This window comes from Eubalaena glacialis, chromosome 1 (genome assembly GCF_028564815.1).
Source record: "Eubalaena glacialis isolate mEubGla1 chromosome 1, mEubGla1.1.hap2.+ XY, whole genome shotgun sequence".
Lineage (NCBI taxonomy): Eukaryota > Metazoa > Chordata > Mammalia > Artiodactyla > Balaenidae > Eubalaena > Eubalaena glacialis.
In genome coordinates this window covers 110,014,146-110,038,547 of record NC_083716.1, presented here as the reverse complement: position 1 = coordinate 110,038,547, position 24,402 = coordinate 110,014,146, and the positions used below count along the sequence as shown (strand labels likewise).

At 40.5% G+C, this 24,402-nt stretch overlaps 1 protein-coding gene across 5 annotated transcripts in view; it reads right to left on the bottom strand.

Annotated features, from left to right (window-relative positions):
* Nucleotides 1-24,402, bottom strand: part of OCA2 (OCA2 melanosomal transmembrane protein) — a 299,171-nt gene that overhangs the window by 17,489 nt on the left and 257,280 nt on the right. For all 5 annotated transcript variants that reach the window (XM_061199031.1, XM_061199036.1, XM_061199032.1 and 2 more), the window contains one exon: nt 7,207-7,300. In XM_061199031.1, coding sequence (XP_061055014.1) covers nt 7,207-7,300 — 94 coding nt within the window. The remainder of the gene's footprint in view (nt 1-7,206; nt 7,301-24,402) is intronic.

Below are 24,402 nucleotides of genomic sequence, written 5' to 3'. Positions count from 1 at the left end.
TGCATCCCATAGATGTTGGGTCATCTTGTATTCATTGTCATTTGTTTCTAGGTATTTTTTGATTTCCTCTTTGATTTCTTTAGTGATCTCTTGGTTTAGTAGTGTATTGTTTACCCTCCATTTGTTTGTATTTTTTACAGTTTTTTTCCTGTAATTAATATCTAGTCTCATAGTGTTGTGGTTGGAAAAGATACTTGATATGATTTCAATTTTCTTAAATTTACCAAGGTTTAATTTGTGACCCAAGATATGATCTATCCTGGAGAATATTCCAGGAGCACGTGAGAAGAAAGTGTATTCTGTTGTTTTTGGATGGAATGTCCTATAAATATCAATTAAGGCCGTCTTGTTTAATATAGCATTTTAAGTTTGTGTTTCCTTATTTATTTTCATTTTGGATGATCTGTCCATTGGTGAAAGTGGGGTGTTAAAGTCCCCTACTATGATTATGTTACTGTCAATTTCCCCTTTTTTGGCTGTTAGCATTTGTCTTATGTATTGAGGTGCTCCTATTTGGGTGCATAAATATTTACAATTGTTATACCTTCTTCCTGGATCGATCCCTTGATCATTATATAGTGTCCTTCTTTGTCTCTTGTAATAGTCTTTATTTTAAAGTCTATTTTGTCTGATATGAGAATTGTTACTCCAGCTTTCTTTTGATTTCCATTTGCATGGAATATCTCTTTCCATCCCCTAATTCTCAGTCTGTACGTGTCCCTAGGTCTGAAGTAGGTCTCTGGTAGACAGCATATATATGGGTCTTGTCTTTGTATCTATTCATCCAGTCTACATCTTTTGGTTGGAGCATTTAATCCATTTACCTTTAAGGTAGTTATCAATATGTATGTTCCTATTACCATTTTCTTCACTGTTGTGGGTTTGTTATTGTAGGTCTTTTCCTTCTCTTGTGTTTCCTGCCTAGAGAAGTTCCTTTAGCATTTGTTGTAAAGCTGGTTTGGTGTTGCTGAATTCTCTTAGCTTTTTCTTTTCTGTACAGGTTTTAATTTCTCCATCAAATTGGAATGAGATCCTTGCTGGATACAGTAATATTGGTTGTAGGTTTTTCCCTTTCATCACTTTAAATATGTCCTGCCATTCCATTCTGGCTTGCAGAGTTTCTGCGAAAGATCATCTTTTAACCTTATGGGCTTTCCCTTGTTTGTTAATTGTTGCTTTTCCCTTGGTGCTTTTAGTATTTTTTCTTTTATTTAATTTTTGATAGTTTGATTAGTATACGTCTAGTCATGTTTCTCCTTGGATTTATTCTGTATGGGACTCTGTGCACTTCCTGGACTTGATTGACTATTTCCTTACCCATATTAGGGAAGTTTTCAGCTATAATCACTTCAAATATTTTCTCAGTCCCTTTTTCTTTCTCTTCTTCTTCTGGGACCCCTATAGTTTGAATGTTGGTGCATTTAATGTTGTCCCAGAGGTCTCTGAGACTGCCCTCAATTCTTTTCATTCTTTTTTCTATATTCTGCTCTGCAGTAGTTTTTTCCACTATTTTATCTTCCAGGTCACTTATCCTTTCTTCTGCTTCAGTTATTCTGCTATTGATTCCTTCTAGAGAATTTTAAATTTCATTTATTGTGTTGTTCATCATTGTTTGCTCTTTAGTTCTCCTAGGTCCTTGTTAAAAGTTTCTTGTATTTTTTCCATTCTGTTTCCAAGATTTTGGATCATCTTTATTGTCATTACTCTGAATTCTTTTTCAGGTAGACTGCCTATTTCCTCTTCATTTGCTAGGTCTGGTAAGGTTTTTGCCTTGCTCCTTCATCTGCTGTGTATTTCTCTGTCTTCTCATTTTGCTTAACTAACTGTGTTTGGGGTCTCCTTTTCGCAGGCTTCGTGTTTGTAGTTCCCGTTGTTTTTGGTGTCTGCTCTCAGTGGGTAAGGTTGGTTCAGTGTATTTTGTAGGCTTCCTGATGGTGGGGACTGGTGCCTGTGTTCTGGTGGATGAGGCTGGATCTTGTCTTTCTAGTGGGCAGGACCACGTCCAGTGGTGTGTTTTGGGGTGTCTGTGAACTTATTATGATTTTAGGCAGCCTCTCTGCTAATGGATGGGCTTATGTTCCTGTCTTGCTAGTTGTTTGCCATAGGGTATCCAGCACTGTATCTTGCTTGTCATTGAGTGGAGCTGGATCTTAGCGTTGAGATGGAGATCTCTGGGAGAGCTTTCACCATTTGATATTATGTGGGGCTGGGAGGTCTCTGGTGGACCAATGTCCTGTACTCAGCTCTCCCTCCTCTGAGGCTCAGGTCTGACACCCGGCCAGAGCACCAAGACTCTGTCAGCCACTCGGCTCAGAAGAAAAGGGAGAAAAAGAAAGAAAGAAGGAAGGAAATAAAGAAAGAGGAAAGAAAGAAAGAGAGAAAGAAAGAAAGAAAGAGAGAAAGAGAGAAAGAGAGAAAGGAAGAAAGAATAAAGAAAGGAAGGAAGGGAGGAAAAGAATGTTATTAAAATAAAAAAATTATCCAAAAGTAAAAAATTATCAAAATAATTTAAAGAAAGAGAGAAAGAAAGAAGAAAGCAACCAAACCAAAAAACAAATCCACCAATGATAACAAGCACTAAAAACTATACTAAAAACAAAAACAAAAAAGGACAGTCAGAATCCTAGGACAAATGGCAAAAGCAAAGCTACATAGACAAAATCACACAAAGCAGCATACACATACACACTCACGAGAAAAAGGAAAAAAGATATATACTTTTATATAAAGGAAGGGAGCAACCAAATCAATAAATCTACCAATGATAATAAGCTCTAAATACTAAACTAAGATAAACATAAAACCAGAAACAAATTAGATGCAGAAAGTAAACCCCAAGTCTACAGTTGCTCCGAAAGTCCACCACCTCAATTTTGGGATGATTCGTTGTCTATTCAGGTATTCCACAGATGCAGGGTACATCAAGTTGACTGTGAAGATTTAATCTGCTGCTCCTGAGGCTACTGGGAGAAATGCCCCTTTCTCTTCTTTTGTTCACAGAGCTCCTGGGGTTCAGCATTGGATTTGGCCCCACCTTGGCCTGTAGGTCGCCTGAGGGTGTCTTTTGGGAAGTCTGAGGTCTTCTGCCAGCATTCAGTAGGTGTTCTGTAGGAGTTGTTCCACATGTAGGTGTAGTTTTGTTGTATTTGTGGGGAGGAAGGTGATCTCCACGTCCTACTCCTCTGCTATCTTGAAGGAGTCTCCTCCAGATTTGCTTTTTTTCACTCCACATAATTCTCTGGAAATTCATCAAGGTTGTCACTTGTATCAATAGTGCATTTATTTTTTATTGCTGAGTAGCTTTCCCTAGTATGGATGTATTGTATCACAGTTTGTTTAACCATTTATTGTTGAAGGACATCAGATTTTCTACTTTTTGGCTATTACACATAAAGCTTCCATAAACATTTGTGTACAGGTTTGGGGGTGAACATAAGTTTTTATTTTTCTAGAATAAATTCCTAGTAGTGTAATTGCTGAGTTTTATGGCAGTTGCAGGTTTAGTTTTTTAAGACATTGCCAAACTGTTTTCCAGAGTGATGGCCATTTTACATTTCCAACAACAATGTCTGAGTGATCCATTTTTCCCACATTCTGGTCAGCATTTGGTGTTTTCACTATTTTTATTTTAGCCATTCTCATAGGTGTGTGATGATATCTTATCATGGTTTTGAGATTTTTTGTTTTTGATGTGAACCATTTATAAAGTCTTTATTGAATTTGTTGCAGTATTGTTTCTCTTTTATGTTTTGGTTGTTTGGCTGCCAGGCATGTGGGATCTTAGGTTCCTGACCAGAAATCAAACCTGCACCCTCTTGCCATTGGAAGGTGACGTCTTAACCAGTGGACTGCCAAGGAATTCCCTTATCATGGTTTTAATTTGCATTTTTCTAATGGTTAATAATGTTGAACATCTTTTCATGTGCTTATTTACAATTTATATGTCCTCCATTCCATATGTATATTTATAAATTCTATAGATATAGATATAAACAAAAAATCTTACTAAGATTTTGGTAGGAATTGCATTAAACCTAAATATTAATTTGGGGACAGTTTACATCTTTACTATGTGGAGCCTTCCAATCCATGAACACTGTATGTCTTCCTAATTATTTGGATCTTCATTGATTTCTTTTATAAGCGTATTGTAATTTCAGCTTCAGTATTTAATTTTTTGAGTGATTCTAAATAGTATTGTATACTTAATTGTGGTATCCATGTGTTCATTGCTAAAATTGATTTTTGTATGTCTATCTTGTATCAAGTGACCTTGCTGAGCTCACATATTAGTTATATGGTTTTCTGATTTTTAAAAAAATAGATTCCTTGGTATCCACCAAGACAATCATGTCATTTATAGTAGGAACCATTTTATTTCTTCCTTTCTAATCTGTATACCTTTTATTTCCTTTTCTTGCCTTATTGCACTGGGTAGATTTTCCAGCTCTATGCTGAATAAGAGAGGTGAGAGCAGATGTCCTTGTCTTGTTCCCAATCTTAGGGGACAAACATTCAGTCTTTGAACAGTAAGTATGAGGTTATCTGCAGGGTTTTTGTAGGTGTTCTTTACCAAGGTAGTGGTATGCTGAACAATTTATGTAAGAAATACTGAGACAGAAGTATAATATTTGCACATGCACACACACACTGAAGACCGCATCCCCATTTGTGCCAGGCTGTCAGTGCAGGGCATGGAGCCAATCTAATCTGTTGCTGAGCTGGACCTGGCTTTGTTTCACCTTAAGTTGAATTCAATTTCCCACCAGCTGCAAATGTTTTGAGGGTGGGATGAGGAGTTCTCTGAAACAGAGATATGAGCAAAGGAAGATTCTGGGTTTCTGGCTATATAGCAGAGTTATCAATTTTCTAACAGGTTTATAACCTGCTGATTGCTGAAGATTCTCTGTGAAGTTCTGTCCTGGCTGTCCACCCTTCAAAAGGTGGCTCTCTGCCCTGTCCCCACTTCAGTGTAGTCTGCAAAGGCCCAGCATGTCTCTGAAGCTTTTCTCTCATTGTTTCTGCAGCATAACCCGCTTCACTGCACACTCTACAAAGCACTAAGAGATTTCACTTAGCTTTTCTGTTCCTCAGGAACCATCTAGAAAATGTCCCATCCCCACCTAACTAAAAATTGGCTTTGATTTCTTTTGAAGCTGTTACTAGCTTTGTAATGTACCATGTATTTTCTTTCTCTCCTTCACTGCCTTACCTCACTTCCTCCCTCAGTCTTCTTGCTCTAGGAGTACATGTCCCAATAAATCTTCAGCATGCAAACTTGCCTCAACCTCTGCCTTCTAGGACACCCAGGCTAAGGCAGATTTTTCTTAAGACTTATTTGAATTTTTCTTAGCTCTTAGTAAAAAGAGCAACCAAAAGGTACTGAGAGCAGACCAGGAAAGACTTTTTGTTTCAAACTATTTAGTGAGTCACACCCAATTTATAGAACAAATGACATTTCTCAAACCAACTGAAAATTTCTATTTAAAGTGGTCTTCAAAATGTCAAACCCTGTGGGACTGGGGAGTTATGGTTTAATGGGTACAAAGTTTCAGTTTGGGATGATGTAAAAGTTCTGGAGATGGATAGTGGTGATGATTGCACAATATGAATGCATTTAATGTCACTGAACTGTACACTTAAAATTGGTTAAAATTGTAAACTTTATGCTATGTATATTTTACCAGAATTTTTTAAATTGTCAAACTCTGAGTTAATGAGAGAAGGTACCCCAACAGAATAAATGTAGAGCTAACACCCAGCACAAGTAGGCATCCACTGTGCCAGGAAAAAGTACCATTCAATGACAAGAGCTACTAGGTTAAAAAGATCCCATGGCTTACTACTTTTATTGTTCACTATAGCTATACCCCTGTTTACAAAAGGGGCTCAGTCAACAAATGTTTAATCATATTTTAAGTTATTAGCCATACAAATAGTCCACATTAACTTCTCTCCTTGATAATCCCCTCCATATTCATTCTACATGTTCTGGGGGAATCTGAACTAGCCCAGGAGGCTTCTCATCCTTTGAGACCCAGCTCAAAACTTCCCCTAGGGAGAGCCATTCCTGACTTTCCCCCAGTCTTCCTGGTACCCCCTGAGCACTCTATGCACGTGGCCATGAGAGGATACGTTTATGTTATAATCTTAGCTTAGGTGACTGTCTCCCCACTCTGAAGAACAATGCCAGGGTATAGAAGATGCTCAATAAGGTTTAATGAACAAAATTCCACACAGAGGACACATTTCCAGGTGTCTTTGGATTCTGTTTCTACCACTGACATTAAATGTAGCTGTGAATGCAGTTATTGCTTTTCCTGGGGCTGATCTCAGATGGGGGCCATTTTAACAACCCTGCACTCAGAACGTGAGTCCTCAGTTGCTGGATTAGGTGAATTAGCCCTCCAGAAATCACAGCAACTTCACTGAATGACATTAATCCCCCTTTACAAACAAGAAGATAAACTAAAAAGAAAGCTGTTGATCTAATAGTTGAGACAAATCAAAGAACAGAGAAAGCTAGACTATCTAAGAATATCTGGATGTAAAAATAAAAACTTAAAAGGTATCTAGTGTGTTTATCTAAGATTCTCACAATCCTCTTGTGTTCCCAAAGGTGATTAGGCCTCCTTCCAAATACAATCACATCCAAAGCCTTTGTGTTTACTCACCAGAGGTTAGTCTCTCCCAACATTTTTCTAATTGGCTTTTCAATGACTCCACAGGACAACGCATTTCTCCAGCCAAAAAGAATTTTTTTAAATCTTTCTTCTTACTCTTAGGTTAGAGTCTCTACTTCTTAGCTTACTAATTCATCACTTCACCCCCCCCCAACACACACTCCTTAAAAAGAGAATAAGAAGCTGCCACCGAGGATGGTTTCTGGTTCAATATCTGTTTCTAAACCTAAGCCACATCTGCATGTAGTGTGGGAGCAGGTTAACTTTGAGATGTCATAATGATCATGCTCAGACCACAGACTTAGAATGTCAGGGGCAGTTCTGCAGAGAGTGAGAAGTGACAGGCCTTGCAGAGGAACTGAGTATGCCTAGAACTGCTCCAGTCAAAGGTGAAGATGGGTTTCCACTCAGGAAACCATCTGGACTATTCTTACTTTACTTTCAATTTGGCATGCATTAATCATCACTTCAGGCTCACCACAGTGTCAGGGGCCCTCCCTCAAATGCATTAACACCCCCTTACCTCCCAGGCAGGCGCCGAGGGCAAGGGCATACATGAGCGGTGGCACAGGCAGGCTGACCTCAGGGTCTCTGCTCAGGTTCAGGAGCACAGGAATCTGTGGAGGAAAAGGACACTGATATCAGGTCCATGGAAGCCCAGAGGAGTTGCCCATTCTATGACCAACTTGCAAAATCCAAAGCACTTTTTTAGCAGTCAAACTGTATGGAGCACAGGATGTTCAAAAGGAAACCAAAGCAAACTTTGGAATCCACAAAACCTTTTTGAGCCCATCAGTAAGTCTTTGTTTCCAGCCACATGACCAATTGGTCCCCCTTCTCCTCAGCTCCTTCTCCAGCTGCTGCTGTGGATTCCTAAATGGGGTGAAGTCACATAGAATCTAACACAGTGCTTGGGACCACAACCATCTAACCAGCATTTATTAGCCCTGCAGTGGATCAAGTCCTACACTAACTTCATGCATTCATGCATTCTTATTTAATCCTCAAACTTCCTCCAGGTGTGTATGTTATACCCTCAATTGATAGATAAGGACATCGAGACATGGAAAGACACAGATCTTGTAAGTGGCCAAGCCAGAATCAGTTCTCTGATTCCAAACTGCATGCAGGTAAACCGGTGCTAAACCATTTCTCACCACTGCCTCTGTGCAGTCATCCCACACCTGCTGATGTTCATGATGTAACAAGCATCAGATTCAATGATTAGGAAGTAGTATTCTCTAGTAAATCACGACAACATCCAGTGCATCTTTCTAATAGGGATGAATTTCACATTATAGTAATCAGTGAAACACGTAGCAGTTGTGACATTTCTGTGAGAAATTTGTGTTCCCAAAACATGCCCCATTGTGGCTCATGTTGTTAATGAAGGACAGAAGAAGATGTAGTCACTGGACCTGCTTCCAGCACGCTCAGGAGATGTCAGTCCATGTTATCACTGTTAGGTACCTCAGAGCAGCCCATTAGAGGTTAAGGAGGGACCCCTGGACCTGTTGCCTTGGAGCAGTTGCCTTGTGTGAACCTCTGTAAAGAGCAGGAAGAGGAGGGCTCCAACAGTAAACCATCTGGAAAGGACTACCCAAAATCGCAGACAGAAAGCTAAAAACAATGTGGAGATATGTAAATGACATGTGATTTCATTTGCTATAGAGAATTAGGGGACAACAGAGCCACACTCTACTGGACACCAGGTTTCCTGATGTCATAAAAGCAACACCTCATTGCTTATTTGGGAAGATTGGATCACTCCCCATCCTTTTATCTCTGCAATAGGACTTCACTTGCATGCCTTCTGCAGTGGTCTCCAGTGAAACAGACAGATCTACTTCCCCACCCCACTGACTCTGGGCTTGGCCAGTGGCTTGTTTGACCAGTGGGTGGACTAGATAGAAGCACCCCATGTTACTGTAAGCCTCTCTGAAGCTTCAGGTTCGGCTATGAGAAGAGCAAATCCCAGGAAGTATTGCCACCTCTTGGTGTCCCCAGAGGGAGGACATATGGAAGAGCCCCATAAGCCCCAGCAGAACCCTGACCAATGGGCTGTGGCCAATCACAGACCTATGCACCTATGGTACACACTCCTCTTCCAGTCCTGCCAAAAGCTCTCCAGAGTTGCCTTGTAGGGTCTGAGAAAGAGCCCTTCCTATTAGCTGGGTCCACGGAGAATTTCAGTTCACTTTTTCATTCTCGGTAGCCCCAAATGTTTACTGGAAGAGAAATGAGTAACATCCTGGGAAGTCTACTTCACAAAGAAATGAAATTCCTGGCAGAGGGGGCCCCTGAGCAGTCCCCATGGCACATTTCAATCCCTGCTTCTGTTGTCTCATGATGAACTCAATTATTGTCACAGAGGCAGTTTCAGACTTGAAGTCTTGGTTCTTTGAAGAAACGAGCAAAGTAGGGCTTCTCACAGCACCCAGTCATCACTGAGCAGAGCAAACACACCCACAGTGTGGCCACCAGGCACCATACACACCAAGCAGCATGCTGTCAGAAAAGGTCAACCTCCACCCTAAAGGACTTCATGTGCTACTTAGCTAGAAGAAACAGACTTGGAACAACTAAGCACAGGATGCTGAGCCCTTGTCAGGGGTACTGAGGTGTAAAAGTTGGAATGGGTCCTTGACCCTAGTGCTACTAAAAATCAAGACAACTGTTCCTGTGCACGTGTTCCAAACCATATAGTTACAAGTACCAGATTCTGTTATAGGCTGATGGCTGCAGAAAGCTATCCACCAAAAAAAGCTCTGGGAGAGATCTAGAGTCCTCTGAAGAAACTTCAGCAACATAGTGGAACAAAAAACTTGAGAACACAAAAGGGAAGGAAAACAGCATTGGTCAGGTCCCCACTCCACACCCTACAAGAATGGGTTGTTGTCTTACTGGCTTCATACCAGGTCCCAGAAAGCTTCATTTTGCCTGCATCATCCCATTCCCCAAGCCAACACTGCTCAACACCAAGTGGGAACTTCCTATTTAGAAATAATTCCCCTCACTGGGAAACAGAAAGCAGGATGAGCAAACCTACTTCCCCAGCCTTTCAGGGAACTGCACAAAGGACTCACTTTTGTTTCACCCCAGCCAGAAATTGTCAAACCTGAGTTGTATAAAAGGAGTTAAGAACAAGGAAGAAAAGCAGGGGTACCAGTGTCAGCCTCACACTAGGAGTTACTATGGTTTCCAGTGACCTGCTCTATAGATGATTCTGGTAGCTTTCAACACTGAAGAAACCAATGACCAGCACAGCTGCTGCAGACCTCCTGAAGATTTTACTGGTTTATGCCCCACAAGTATTTGTGTTCACTGACACAGCCATCTGAGTCCTTTCCCAGTCCCTCACGCAAGGCCGCACCATAGCCTGGGACCAGGACCAGTAGCCAGCCCACACCAGCAGCTGTGAAAATGCAAGATACCAGCCTAGAATCCTGCAGGTGACCACCCCCATGCACCTGCTCAGGGTTAGCTCCTCCAGCTGTGCTCTTATGCACCACTGGACTGACACCAGTCGCTGATTCCCACTTGCCACTCCTGTGGCAAGATCTTGCAGCCACAGGACTGTACCACAATAGCCAAGGCCCTCACAGTTGCTTGTGGGTCCCGGTTCAGCTCTATGTCCTGTCACTGGCTTATACTACTCTGCTCACCTGTAGCTAGCCCCTCCAACTGTATACCTGCATGACCCCAGTCTGACTCCCAAAACTAGCCTCCACTGCCATGTACCCATGGCAAGAACCAGCAGTTATGGAAGTATACACCAAGAGCAGGGCCCCGGCAGCTTCCAGTGAAACTACAGGTGGCCTCAGTCCTTGCTGCTTCACCAGAACCCCACCAGTATATGCATGTTTGTAACTGGCCCTTGCCACCACACAGGCACCTGCTGCTGGCCCCTGCAGCCAAGTGTATGTACACCACCAGCTCTGATCACCACTTTCATCAACCCTGGTTCCTAGCTGCAGGAACTGGAGGCACCACTGAGGACCACAATAGTACTTGCAGTCTCTGTGGACCATCCACACCACTCACCAAGGACCACACAGTATCAATGATGTGGACTCCAGCATGCTGAGCCAACAAATCACCATGCACCCTGGAACTAGAGCTGCCACATGCCCTCACAATTGGTGCCCTGTGCTCAGGTCATGGTACTCTCAAGCATGCCCCCAACTGCAGATGAAGATATTTTCCATAAAGTCTGGAAAAGATGGCTGCTTCTCCACATGTGCAGACACTTGTGCCAGGCTACAGGGAACAAGAAGAATCAGGGAAATATGACTCCACCAAAGAAAGAGTGTAAACTTCCAATGATTGACCCCAAAGAAATGGAGATTCAGGAATTGTCAGACACAGAATTCAAAATAATTGTTCTAAAGTTGCTCAGAGAGCTACAAGAGAACTCAAGTAAACAATTTAGAAAAAATAGGAAAACAAAACAAGAACAAAATGAGAAGTTCAACAAAGAGACAGAAAACATTAAAAAGAACCAAACAGAAATTTTGGAGCTGAAGAATACAATGACTGAACTGAAAAATTCAATAGAGAGCTTCAACAGCAGACTGGATTAAGCAGAAGAATCAGTGAGCTCAAAGACAAGTCATTTGAAATTATCCAATCAGAGGAGCAAAAAGAAAAGAAAATGAAGAGAAATGAAGAAAGCCTACAGAAAAAAACCTGTGTATCATTGTAGTCCCAGAAGGGGAAGAGAGGAAAGGAGGCAGAAAGCTAACTTAAAGAAATAATGGCTAAGAACTCCCAAATCTGGGGGAAGATTTTGATAATCCAAGTTCATGAAGTTAATAAATCAACCCAAAATTTCAATCTAAAATATTCTTCTCTAAGACACATTATAATAAAAGTGTCTAAAATCAAAGACAAAGAGAGAATTTTAAAAGCAGCAAGAGAAAATAAATTTCTCTCATAGAAAGGAATCCCCCACAAGGCTATCAGTGGATTTCTCAGTAGAAACCTTAACAATTCACAAGAGAATAGGATGATATATTCAAAGTGCTGAAAGAAGAAAAACCTGCCAACCAAAAACACTGTACCTAGCAAAGCTGTCCTTCAGAAATGAAGGAAAGATAGACTTTCCCAAACAAACAGAAGCTGAGGAAGTTCATTACCACTAGACCAGTCTTGCAAAAAATGCTGAAGAAAATTCTTTAAGCTGAAATGAAAACATGCTAATTAACAACATGAAAAAAGGAAAGTATAAAATTTACTGGTAAGTATACAGTCAAATTCAGAATACTCTAACACTGTAATGGTGATGTGTGCATCACTTAACCCTAATATGAAGGTTAAAAGATGAAAGTATTAAAATAACTATAGTTACAGTAACTTGTTAATGAAAACACAAGATTGAAAGATGTACATTGTGACACCAAAAACATTAAATGTAGTGCGAAGTAAAACAATAGATTTTTTGTATGCAATTAAAGTTGAGTCATTAGTTAAAATAGACTGTTATAAGATATTTTATTAAGGCTTCAGGGTAACCACACTACAAAAACCTATAGCATATACACACAAGATAAAGAGAAGAGAATGAAAACATACCACTACAGAAGATTATCAATTTACAAAGGAAGACAACAAGAAAGATACAAAGGAACTACAAAATAGCCAGAAAACAACAATTAACAAGATAGCAATAGTAAGTCCTTACCTATCAACAATTACTTTAAATGTAAATGGATTAAATTCTCCAATCAAAAGGCACAGAGTGGCTGAATGGATTTAAAACAAACAAACAAAAAAACAAACGAAAAAAAAACAAGCCCCAACTATATGCTGCCACAGGACACACATAGGCTCAAAGTGCAGTGATGGAAAAAGATATTCCATGCAAATGAAAACCAAAAGAGAGCAAAAGTAGATTTTTTATGTCAGAAACAATAGACTTTAAGTCAAAAACTGTTAAGAGACCAAAAAAGTCACTATATAATAATAAAGGAGTCAATTCATTGATAGCTTTTACAATTGTGAATATATGTGCATCCTACATCAGAGCACCTAACTATATTAAACAACTATTAACAGATCAGTGGATTTCAATGCCCTATGTAAAGAAAGATCATCCAGACAGAAAATCAATGAAAAAATATTGAGTTTAAGCTACACTTTAAAATAAATAGTCCTAACAGTCATATACAGAACATTCCATCCAATAGCAGCAAAATGCACATTCTTCTCAAGCACACACTGAGCATTCTCCAGGATAGATCATACGTTAAGTCACAAAACGAGTCTTAAGAAATTTAAGAAGAAAAAAATCATATCAATGATCTTTTACAATTACAATGGTGTGAAACTAGACATCAATAACAAGAAGAAAGCTGGACAACTCACAGATATATGGAAATGAAACCACATGCTCCTGAAGAATCAGTGGGTCAAAGAAGAAATCAAAAGGGAAATCAAAAAATATCTAGACAGACCTTCAAGATGGTGGAGGAGTAAGACGTGGAGATCATCTTCCTCCCCACAAATACATCAGAAATACACCTACATGTGGAACAACTCCTACAGAACACCTACTGAATGCTGGCAGAAGACCTCAGACAACACAAAAGGCAAGGAACTCCCCAATGTACCTGGGTAGGGCAAAAGAAAAAAGAAAAAACAGAGACAAAAGAATAGGGAAAGGACCTGCACCTCTGGGAGGGAGCTGTGAAGGAGGAAAAGTTTCCACACACTAGAAAGCCCCTTCACTGGTGGAGACGGGGGTGGCAGGGGGGAAGCTTCAGAGCCACGTAGGAGAGCACAGCAATAGGGGTGCAGAGGGCAAAGCAAAGAGATCCCCACAAAGCGGATTGGTGCTGAACAGCAATCACCAGCCTGAGACATTTGTCTGCTCACCCACTGGAGCGAATGGGGGCTGGGAGCTGAGGCTCGGGATTCAGAGGTCAGATCCCAGGGAGAGGACTGGGGTTGGCTGTGTGAACACAGCCTGCATGGGGCTAGTGCACCACAGCTAGCCAGGAAGGAGTCCAGGAAAAAGTCTGGAACTGCCTAAGTGGCAAAGGACCATTTTTTTGGGGTGTGTGATGAGAGGGGATTCAGAGCACTGCCTAAACGAGCTCCAGAGATGGGCGAGAGCTGGGGGTATCAGTGTGGACACCAGACATGGGCATGAAATGCTAAGGCTGCTGCTGCAGCCACCAAGAATCCTGTGTACAAGCACAGGTCACTATCCACACTTCCCCTCCCAGGAGCCTGTGCAGCCCGCCACTGCCAGAGTCCCATGATCTACAAACAACTTCCCCGGGAGAACACACGGCACACCTCAGGCTGTTGCAACATCACACCAGTCTCTGCCACTGCAGGCTCACACTGCATTCCGTACCCCTACCTCCCCCGGCCTGAGTGAGCTGGAGCCCCATAATAAGCTGCTACTTTAACCCCATCATGTCTGGGCAGGGAACAGACGCCCTCAGGCGATGAAAACACAGAGGTGGGGTAAAATCCAAAGATGAACCCCAGGAGCTCTGTGAACAAAGAAGAGAAAGGGAAATTTCTCCCAGCAGCCTCAGGAGCAGCAGATTAAATCTCCACAATCAACTTGATGTACGCTGCATCTCTGGAATACATGAATAGATGACGAATCATCCCAAAATTGAGGTGGTGGACTTTGGGAGCAACTGTAGACTTGGAGTTTGCTTTCTGCATCTAATTTGTTTTTGGTTTTATGTTTATCTTAGTTCAGTAATTAGAGTTTATTATCATTGGTAGATTTCTTTATTGATTTATTTGTTATCTTCCTTTTCTTATATATAGATTTTTTTTTCCTTTTTCTCTTTTTGTGAGTGTGTATTCTTCTTTCTGTGATTTTGTCTGTATAGCTTTGCTTTTACCATTTGTCCTAGAGTTCTGTCAGTCCAGTTATTATTTTTTTTTTTTAGTATAGTTTTTAGTGCTTGTTATCATTGGTGGATTTGTTTTTTTATTTGGTTGCTCTCTTTTTCTTTCTTTCATTTTTAATTACTTTTAATTTTTTTATTTTTAATCATTTTTTATTTTTTATTTTAATAACTTTATTTTATTTTGTTTTCTTTTAGTTTTTTCTTTCTTTCTTTCTGTTTTTCTCCCTTTACTTCTGAGCTATGTGGCTGACAGGGTTTTCATGCTCTGGCCGGGTGTCAGACCTGAGCCTCAGAGGAGGGAGAGCCAAGTTCAGGACATTGGTCAACCAGAGACCTCCTGGCTCCATGTAATATCAAATGGTGAAAGCTCTCCCAGAGATCTCCATATCAGCTCTAAGACCCCGTTCCACTCAGCGACCAGCAAGCTACAGTGCTGGACACCCCATGCCAAACAACTACCAAGAAAGGAACACAACCCCACTCATTAGCAGAGAGGCTGACTAAAATCATAATAAGGTCACAGAACTCCAAAACACACCACTGGATGCAGTCCTGCCCACCAGAAAGAAAAGATCGAGCCTCATCCACCTGAGCACAGGCACCAGTCCCCTCTACCAGGAGGCCTACACAACCCAGTGAACCAACCTTACCCACTGGGGGCAGACACCAAAAACAACGGGAACTACAAACCTGCAGCCTGTGAAAAGAAGACCCCAAACAGAGTAAGTTAGGCAAAATGAGAAGACAGAGAAATACACAGCAGATGAAGGAGCAAGCTATAAACCCACCAGCCCAAACAAATGAAGAGGAAATAGGCAGTCTACCTGAAAAAGAATTCAGAGTAATGATAGTAAAGATGATCCAAAATCTTGGACATAGAATGGAGACAATACAAGAAACTTTTAACAAGGACTTAGAAGAACTAAAGAGCAAACAAACAAGATGAACAACACAATAAATGAAATTTAAAATTCTCTAGAAGGAATCAATAGCAGAATAACTGAGGCAGAAGAACGAATAAGTGACCTGGAAGATAGAATAGTGGAAATAAGTACCGCAAAGTAGAATAAAGAACAAAGAATGAAAAGAATTGAGGACAGTCTTAGAGACTTTTGGGACAACATTAAATGAACAAACATTCGAATTTTAGGGGTCCCAGAAGAAGAGAAAAATAAAGGGATTGAGAAAATATTCGAATAGATTATAGTTGAAAACTTCCATAATATGGGTAAGGAAATAGTTAATCAAGCCCAGGAAGTGCAGAGAGTGCCATACAGGATAAATCCAAGGAGAAACATGCCAAGACACATATTAATCAAACTATCAAAAATTAAATACAAAGAAAAAAATATTAAGAGTAGCAAGGGAAAAGCAACAATTAACATACAAGGGAAACCCCATAAGTTTAACAGCTGATCTTTCAGCAGAAACTCTGCAAGCCACAAGGGAGTGGCAGCACATATTTAAAGTGATGAAAGGGAAAAACCTACAACCAAGATTACTCTACCCAGAAGGATCTCACTCAGATTCGATGGAGAAATTAAAATCTTTACAGACAAGCAAGAGCTAAGAAAATTCAGCACCACCAAACCAGCTTTACAACAAATGCTAAAGGAACTTCTCTAGGCAGGAAACACAAAAGAAGGAAAAGACCTATAATAACAAACCCAAAACAATTAAGAAAACGGTAATAGGAACATACATATCGATAATTACTTTAAATGTAAATGGATTAAATGCTCCAACAAAAAGATGTAGGCTGGCTGAATGTATAAAAAAACAAGACCTGTATATATGCTGTCTACCAGAGACCCACTTCAGACCTAGGGACACATACAGACTGAAAGTGAGGGGATGGAAAAAGATATTCCATGCAAATGGAAATCAAAAGAAACCTGGAACAGCAACTCTCATATCAGAAAAAATAGACTTTAAAATAAAGACTATTACAAGAGACAAAGAAGGACACTACATAATGATCAAGGGATCGATCCAAAAAGAAAATAGAACAATTGTAAATATTTACGCAGCCAACATAGGAGCACCTCAATAAATAAGGCAACTACTAACAGCCATAAAAGGGGAAATTGATGGTAACACAATCATAGCAGGGGACTTTAACACCCCACTTTCACCAATGGACAGATCATCCAAAATGCAAATAGAGAAGGAAACACAAGCTTTAAATGATACAATAATCAAGAGGGACTTAAGTGATATCTATAGGACATTCCATCCAAAAACAGCAGATTACACTTTCTTCTCAAGTGCTCATGGAACAATCTCCAGGATAGATCATATCTTGGATCACAAATCAAGCCTTGGTAAATTTAAGAAAATTGAAATCATATCAAGTATCTTTTCCAACCACAATGCTATGAGACTAGATATCAAGTAGGGGAAAAAAATCTGTAAAAAATACCAAAAAATGGAGGCTAAAGAATACACTACAAAATAAGCAAGAGATCACTGAAGAAATCAAAGAGGAAATCAAAAAAAAAAACAACCTAGAAACAAATGACAATGAAAACACAACAACCCAAAACCTATGGGATGCAGCAAAAGCAGTTCTAAGAGGGAAGTTTATAGCAATACAATCCTACCTCAAGAAAAAGAAACATCTCAGATAAACAACCTAACCTTACACATAAAGCAATTAGAGAAAGAAGAACAAAAAACCCCAAAGTTAGCAGAAGGAAAGCAATCATAAAGATCAGATTAGAAATAAATGAAAAAGAAATGAAGGAAACAATAGCACAGATCAATAGAACTAAAAGATGGTTCTTGAGAAGATAAACAAAATTGATAAACTATTAGCCAGACTCATCAAGAAAAAAAGAGAGGCGACTCAAATCAATAGAATTAGATATGAAAAAGGAGAAGTAACAAATGACACTGCAGAAATACAAAGAATAATGAGAGATTACTAGAAGCAACTATATGCCAAAGAAAAATGGACAACCTGGAAGAAATGGAAAAATTCTTAGAAAAGCACAACCTTCTGAGAGCAAACCAGGAAGAAATAGAAAATATAAACAGACCAATCAAAAGCACTGAAATTGAGATTGTGACTAAAAATCTTCCAACAAACAAAAGCCCAGGATCAGATGGCTTCACAGGCAAATTGTAACAAACTTTTAGAGAAGAGCTAACACCTATCCTTCTCAACTCTTCCAAAATGTAGCAGAGGGAGGAACACTCCCAAACTCATTCTACGAGGCCACCATCACCCTGATACCAAAACCAGACAAAGATGTCACAAAAAATGAAAACTACAGGCCAATATCACTGATGAACATAGATGCAAAAATCCTCAACAAATACTTGCAAACAGAATCCAACAGCATATTAAAAGGATCCAACACCGTGAACAAGTCGGGTTTATCACAGGGATGCAAGGATTCTTCAATATACGCAAATCAATCAATGTGATACACCATATTAACAAATTGAAGGAGAAAAACCATATGATCATCTCAATAGATGCAGAGAAAGCTTTCAACAAAATTCAACACCCATTTATGATAAAAACCCTCCAGAAAGTAGGCATAGAGGGAACTTACCTCAACATAATAAAGACCACCTATGACAAACCCACAGCCTATATCGTTCTCATTGGTGAAAAACTGAAAACTTTCCCTCTAAGATCAGGAACAGGACAAGGTTGTCCACTCTCACCACTATTATTGAACATAGTTTTGGAAGTTTTAGCCACAGCAATCAGAGAAGAAAAAGAAATAAAAGGAATCCAGATCAGAAAAGAAGAAATAAAACTGCCACTGCTTGCAGAGGACATGATACTATACATAGAAAATCCTGAAGATGCTACCAGAAAACTAGTAGAGCTAATCAATGAATTTCATAGAGTAGCAGGATACAAAATTAATGCACAGATATCTCTTGCATTCCTATACACCAATGATGAAAAATCTGAAAGAGAAATTAAGGAAACACTCCCATTTACCATCGCAACTAAAAGAATAAAATACCTAGGAATAAACCTACCTAAGGAGACAAATGACCTGTATGCAGAAAACTATAAGACACTGATGATAGAAATTAAAGATGATACAAACAGATGGAGAGATATACCATGTTCTTGGATTGGAAGAATCAACATTGTGAAAATGACTATACTACCCAAAGCAATCTACAGATTCAGTGCAATCTCTATCAAACTACCAATGGCATTTTTCACAGAACTAGAACAAAAAATTTCCGTTTGTATGGAAACACAAAAGACCCCGAATATCCAAAGCAATCTTGAGAAAGAAAAACGGAGCTTGAAGAATCAGGCTCCCTGACTTCCGACCATACTACAAAGCTACAGTAATCAAGACAGTATGGTACTGGCACAGAAACAGAAATATAGATCAATGGAACAGGATAGAAACTCCAGAGATAAACCAACACACATATGGTCACCTTATATTTGATAAAGGATGCAATAATATACAATGGAGAAAAGAGAGCCTCTTCAATAAGTGGTGCCGGGAACACTGGACAGCTACATGTAAAAGAATGAAATTAGAACACTCCCTAACACCATACACAAAAATAAACTCAAAATGGATTAAAGACCTAAATGTAAGGCCAGACACTATAAAACTCTTAGAGGAAAACATAGGAAGAACACTCTCTTACATAAATCACAGCAAGATCCTTTTTGACCCACTTTCTAGAGAAATGGAAATAAAAACAAAAATAAACAATTGGGACCTAATGAAACTTAAAAGCTTTTGCACAGCAAAGGAAACCATAAACAAGATGAAAAGACAACCCTGAGAATGGGAGAAAATATTTGCAAATGAAGCAACTGACAAAAGATTAATCTCCAAATTTTACAAGCAGCTCAATATCAAAAAGACAAACAACCCAATCCAAAATGGGCAGAAGACCTAAATAGACATTCCTTCAAAGAAGATATACAGATTGTCAACAAACACATGAAAGAATGTTCAATATCACTAATCATTAGAGAAATGTAAATCAAAACTGCAATAAGGTATCACCTCACACCAGTCAGAATGACCATCATAAAAAATCTACAAACAATAAACGCTGGAGAGGGTGTGGAGAAAAGGCAACCCTCATACACTGTTGGTGGGAATGTAAATTGATACAGCCACTATGGAGAAGAGTATGGAGGTTCCTTAAAAAACTAAAAATAGAACTAACATATGACACAGCAATCCCACTATTGGGCATATATCCTGAGATAACCACAATTCAAAAAGAGTTATGTACCACAATATTCATTGCAGCTTTATTTACAATAGCCAGGACTTGGAGGCATTCTAAGTGTCCACTGACAGATGAATGGATAAGGAAGATGTGGCACATATATACAATGGAATATTACTCAGCCATAAAAAGAAACAAAATTCAGTTATTTGTAGTTAGGTGGATGGACCTAGAGCCTGTCATACAGGCTGAAGTAAGTCAGAAAGAGAAAAACAAATACCGTCCGCTAACTCATATATATGGAATCTATAAAAAAAAAAAAGATTCTGAAGAACCTAGGAGTAGGACAGGAATAAAGTTGCAGACGTAGAGAATGGACTTGAGGACTTGGGGAGGGGGAAGGGTAACCTGGGACAATGTTTGAGAGTGGCATGGACATATATACACTACCAAATGTAAAAAGATAGTTAGTGGGACGCAGCCACATAGCACAGGGAGATCAGCTCAGTGCTTTGTCACCACCTAGAGGGGTGGAATAGGGAGGATGGGAGGGAGATGCAAGAGGGAGGAGATAATGTGATATATGTATATGTATAGCTGATTTACTTTGTTATAAAGCAGAAACTAACACACCATTGTAAAGCAGTTATACTCCAATAAAGATGTTTTAAAAAAATCTAGACAAACAAAAATGGAAACACAGCATATCAAAAACTATGCGATACAGCAAAAATAGTTCTGAGATGGAAGTTTATAGCAATAAATGCCTACATTAAGAAAAAAGAAAGATCTCAAATAAACAATCTAACTATTTACACCTCAAGGAACTGGACAAGCAAACTAATCCCAGAGTTAGCAAAATAAGAAAAAAACAACAATTGGAGCATAAATAAATGAAATAGACTAGAAAACCAAAAAAAAGATCAATAAAAACTAAGATCTGGTTTTCTGAAAAGAAACAAAATTGACAAACCTTTAACTAGAATAATAAAAGAAAGAGAGAGCTCAAATAAATAGAAATGAAAAAGGAGGTATTATAACACCTAGAAACACATAGGATGACAGGAGACTACTATGAACAATTATACAGCATAGTGGACAACCTGGAGAAAATGGACCTCAAAACATACATCCTACCAACACTGAGTCAGGAAGAAATAGAAAATCTGAATAGACACATAACTAGCAATGTGATTGAATCAGGAATCAAAAATCTCCCAAAAAAGAAAAGCCCAAGACCAGGTGGTTTCACTGGTGAATACTACCAAACATTAAAGAAGAATTAATGTGAATGCTTCTCAAGCTCTTCTAAATTTTTGAAAAGGAAGGAACTCTTCCAAACTGGTGAATTTTACCAAATATTTAAAGAAAAGTTAACACCAATACTTACCAAACTATTCCAAAACCTGAAGAGGAAATATTTCCGTACTCATTCTATGAGGTCAGCATTACTCTGATATCCAAGCCAGATAAAGACACTGCAAGAAAATAAAACTACAGACCAATATCCCTTATGAAATTTGGCACCAAATTACTGAACTTCAGGATGTCATTGCCTCTTCAAACATGAGACAAATGGAGAGACTCTAGGGCTCAGGCAAAAGAGGACAAAACCACAAAAGGAGCAGAAACACAGGTAACATCACTCAGGAAACAAGAAATAAAACTAAAAAGCGAGGTAGGGGCAAGATGGCGGAAGAGTAAGACGCGGAGATCACCTTCCTTCCCACAGATACAGTAGAAATACATCTACACGTGGAACTGCTCCTACAGAATACCCACTGAACGCTGGCAGAAGATGTCAGACCTCCCAAAAGGCAAGAAAATCCCCACGTATTTGGGTAGGGCAAAAGAAAAAAGAAAAAACAGAGACAAAAGAATAGGGACGGGACCTGCACCAGTGGGAGGGAGCTGCAAAGGAGGAAAGGTTTCCACACACTAGGAAACCCCTTCGCGGGCAGAGACTGCGGGTGGCAGAGGGGGGAAGCTTCAGAGCCACGGAGGAGAGCGCAGCCACAGGGGTGCGGAGGGCAAAGCGGAGAGATTCCCGCACAGAGGATCGGCGCCGAGCAGCACTCACCAGCCCGAGAGGCTTGTCTGCTCAGCCGCCGGGGCGGGCGGGGGCTGGGAGCTGGGGCTCGGGCTTCGGTGCTAGCCAGGAGGGAGTCCGGGAAAAAGACTGTAGCTGCCGAAGAGGCAAGAGACTTTTGCTTGCCTCTTTGTTTCGCGGCGCGCAAGGAGAGGGGATTCAGAGCGCCGCCTAAACGAGCTCCAGAGACAGGCGCGAGCCGCGGCTATCAGCACGGACCCCACAGCAACAGGGGCGCAGAGGGAAAAACGGAGAGATTCCCGCACAGAGGCTCGGCGCCCAGCAGCACTCACCAGCCCGAGAGGCTTGTCTGCTCACCCGCCGGGGCGGGCGGGGGCTGGGAGCTGAGGCTCGGGCTTCAGTCGGATCGCAGGGAGAGGACTGGGGTTGGCGGCGTGAACACAGCCTGAAGGGGCTAGCGCACCACAGCTAGCCGGGAGGGAGCCCAAGAAAAAGTCTGCAGCTGCCGAAGAGGCAAGAGACTTTTTCTTGCCTCTTTGTTTCGCGGTGTGCAAGGAGAGGGGATTCAGAGCGCCGCTTAAACGAACTCCAGAGATGGGCGCGAGCCGCGGCTATCATCAGCGCGGACCCCAGAGGCGGGCATGAGACGCTAAGGCTGCTGCTGCCGCCACCAAAAAGCCTGTGTGCGAGCACAGGTCACTCTCCACACCGCCCCTCCCAGGAGCCAGTGCAGCCCGCCACTGCCAGGCTCCCGTGATCCGGGGACAACTTCCCCGGGAGAACGCACGGCGCGCCTCAGGCTGCTGCAACGTCACGCCGGCCTCTGCCGCCGCAGGCTCGCCCCGCCTCCTCCGTACCACTCCCTCCCCCCGGCCTGACTGAGCCAGAGCCCCCGAATCAGCTGCTCCTTTAACCCCGTTCTGTCTGGGCGGGGAACAGACGCCCTCAGGCGACCTACATGCAGAGGCGGGTCCAAATCCAAAGCTGAACCCCGGGAGCTGTATGAACAAAGAAGAGAAAGGGAAATCTCTCCCAGCAGCCTCAGAAGCAGCAGATTAAAGCTCCACAAACAACTTGATGTGCCTGCATCTGTTGAATACCTGAATAGACAACGAATCATCCCAAATTTAGGAGGTGGACTTTGGGAGCAGGATATATTAATTTTTCCCCTTTTCCTTTTTTTGTGAGTGTATATGTGTATGCTTCTGGGTGAGATTTTGTCTGTATAGCTTTGCTCTCACCGTTAGTACTAGGGTTAGGTCCATCCGTTTTTTTTTTTTTTTTTTACTTAAAAAAATTTTTTTCCCTAATAAATGCTTTCTTAATAATTTTTCCCTTATTTTCTATTTTTAAAAAATTAAAAAAATTTTTAATACGTTTTTTCATATTTTTTATTTTAAAAAATTAAAAATTTTTTTTCTTAAAACAATTTTTTTCTTAATAATTTTTTCTTATAAAAAATTAATAAATCTATTTTTAAAAATTAAAAATTTTTTTCTTAATAAATTTATTCTTAATAATTTTTTTCTTATTTTTTATTATAATAGCTTTATTTTATTTTATTTTATCCTCTTTCTTTCTTTCTTTCTTTCTATTTTTTCTCCCTTTTATTCTGAGCCGTGTGGATGAAAGGCTCTTGGTGCTCCAGCCAGGCATCAGGGCTGTGCCTCTGAGGTGGGAGAGCCAACTTCAGGACACTGGTCCACAAGAGACCTCCCAGCTCCACGTAATACCAAACGGCGAAAATCTCTCAGATATCTCCATCTCAACATCAAGACCCAACTTCACTCAACGACCAGCAAGCTACAGTGCTGGACACCCTATGCCAAACAACTACCAAGACAGGAACACAGCCCCATCCATTAACAGACAGGCTGCCTAAAATCATAATAAGGCCACAGACACCCCCAAAACACACCACCAGACGTGGACATGCCCACCAGAAAGACAAGATCCAACCTCATCCACCAGAACACAGGCACTAGTCCTCTCCACCAGGAAGCCTACACAACCCACTGAACCAACCTTAGCCACTGGGGACAGATACCAAAAACAACGGGAACTACGAACCTGCAGCCTGTGAAAAGGAGACCCCAAACACAGTAAGATAAGCAAAACGAGAAGAAAAAAAACACACAGCAGGTGAAGGAGCAGGGTCAAAACACACCAGACATAACAAATGAAGAGGAAATAGGCAGTCTACCTGAAAAAGAATTCAGAATAATGATAGTAAAGATGATCCAAAATCTTGGAAATAGAATAGACAAAATGCAAGAAACATTTAACAAGGACGTAGAAGAACTAAAGAGGAACCAAGCAATGATGAAAAACACAATAAATGAAATTAAAAATACTCTAGACGGGATCAATAGCAGAATAACTGAGGCAGAAGAACGGATAAGTGACCTGGAAGATAAAATAGTGAAAATAACTACTGCAGACCAGAATAAAGAAAAAAGAATGAAAAGAACTGAGGACAGTCTCAGAGACCTGTGGGACAACATTAAACACACCAACATTCGAATCATAGGGGTCCCAGAAGAAGAAGAGAAAAAGAAAGGGACTGAGAAAATATTTGAAGAGATTATAGTTGAAAACTTCCCTA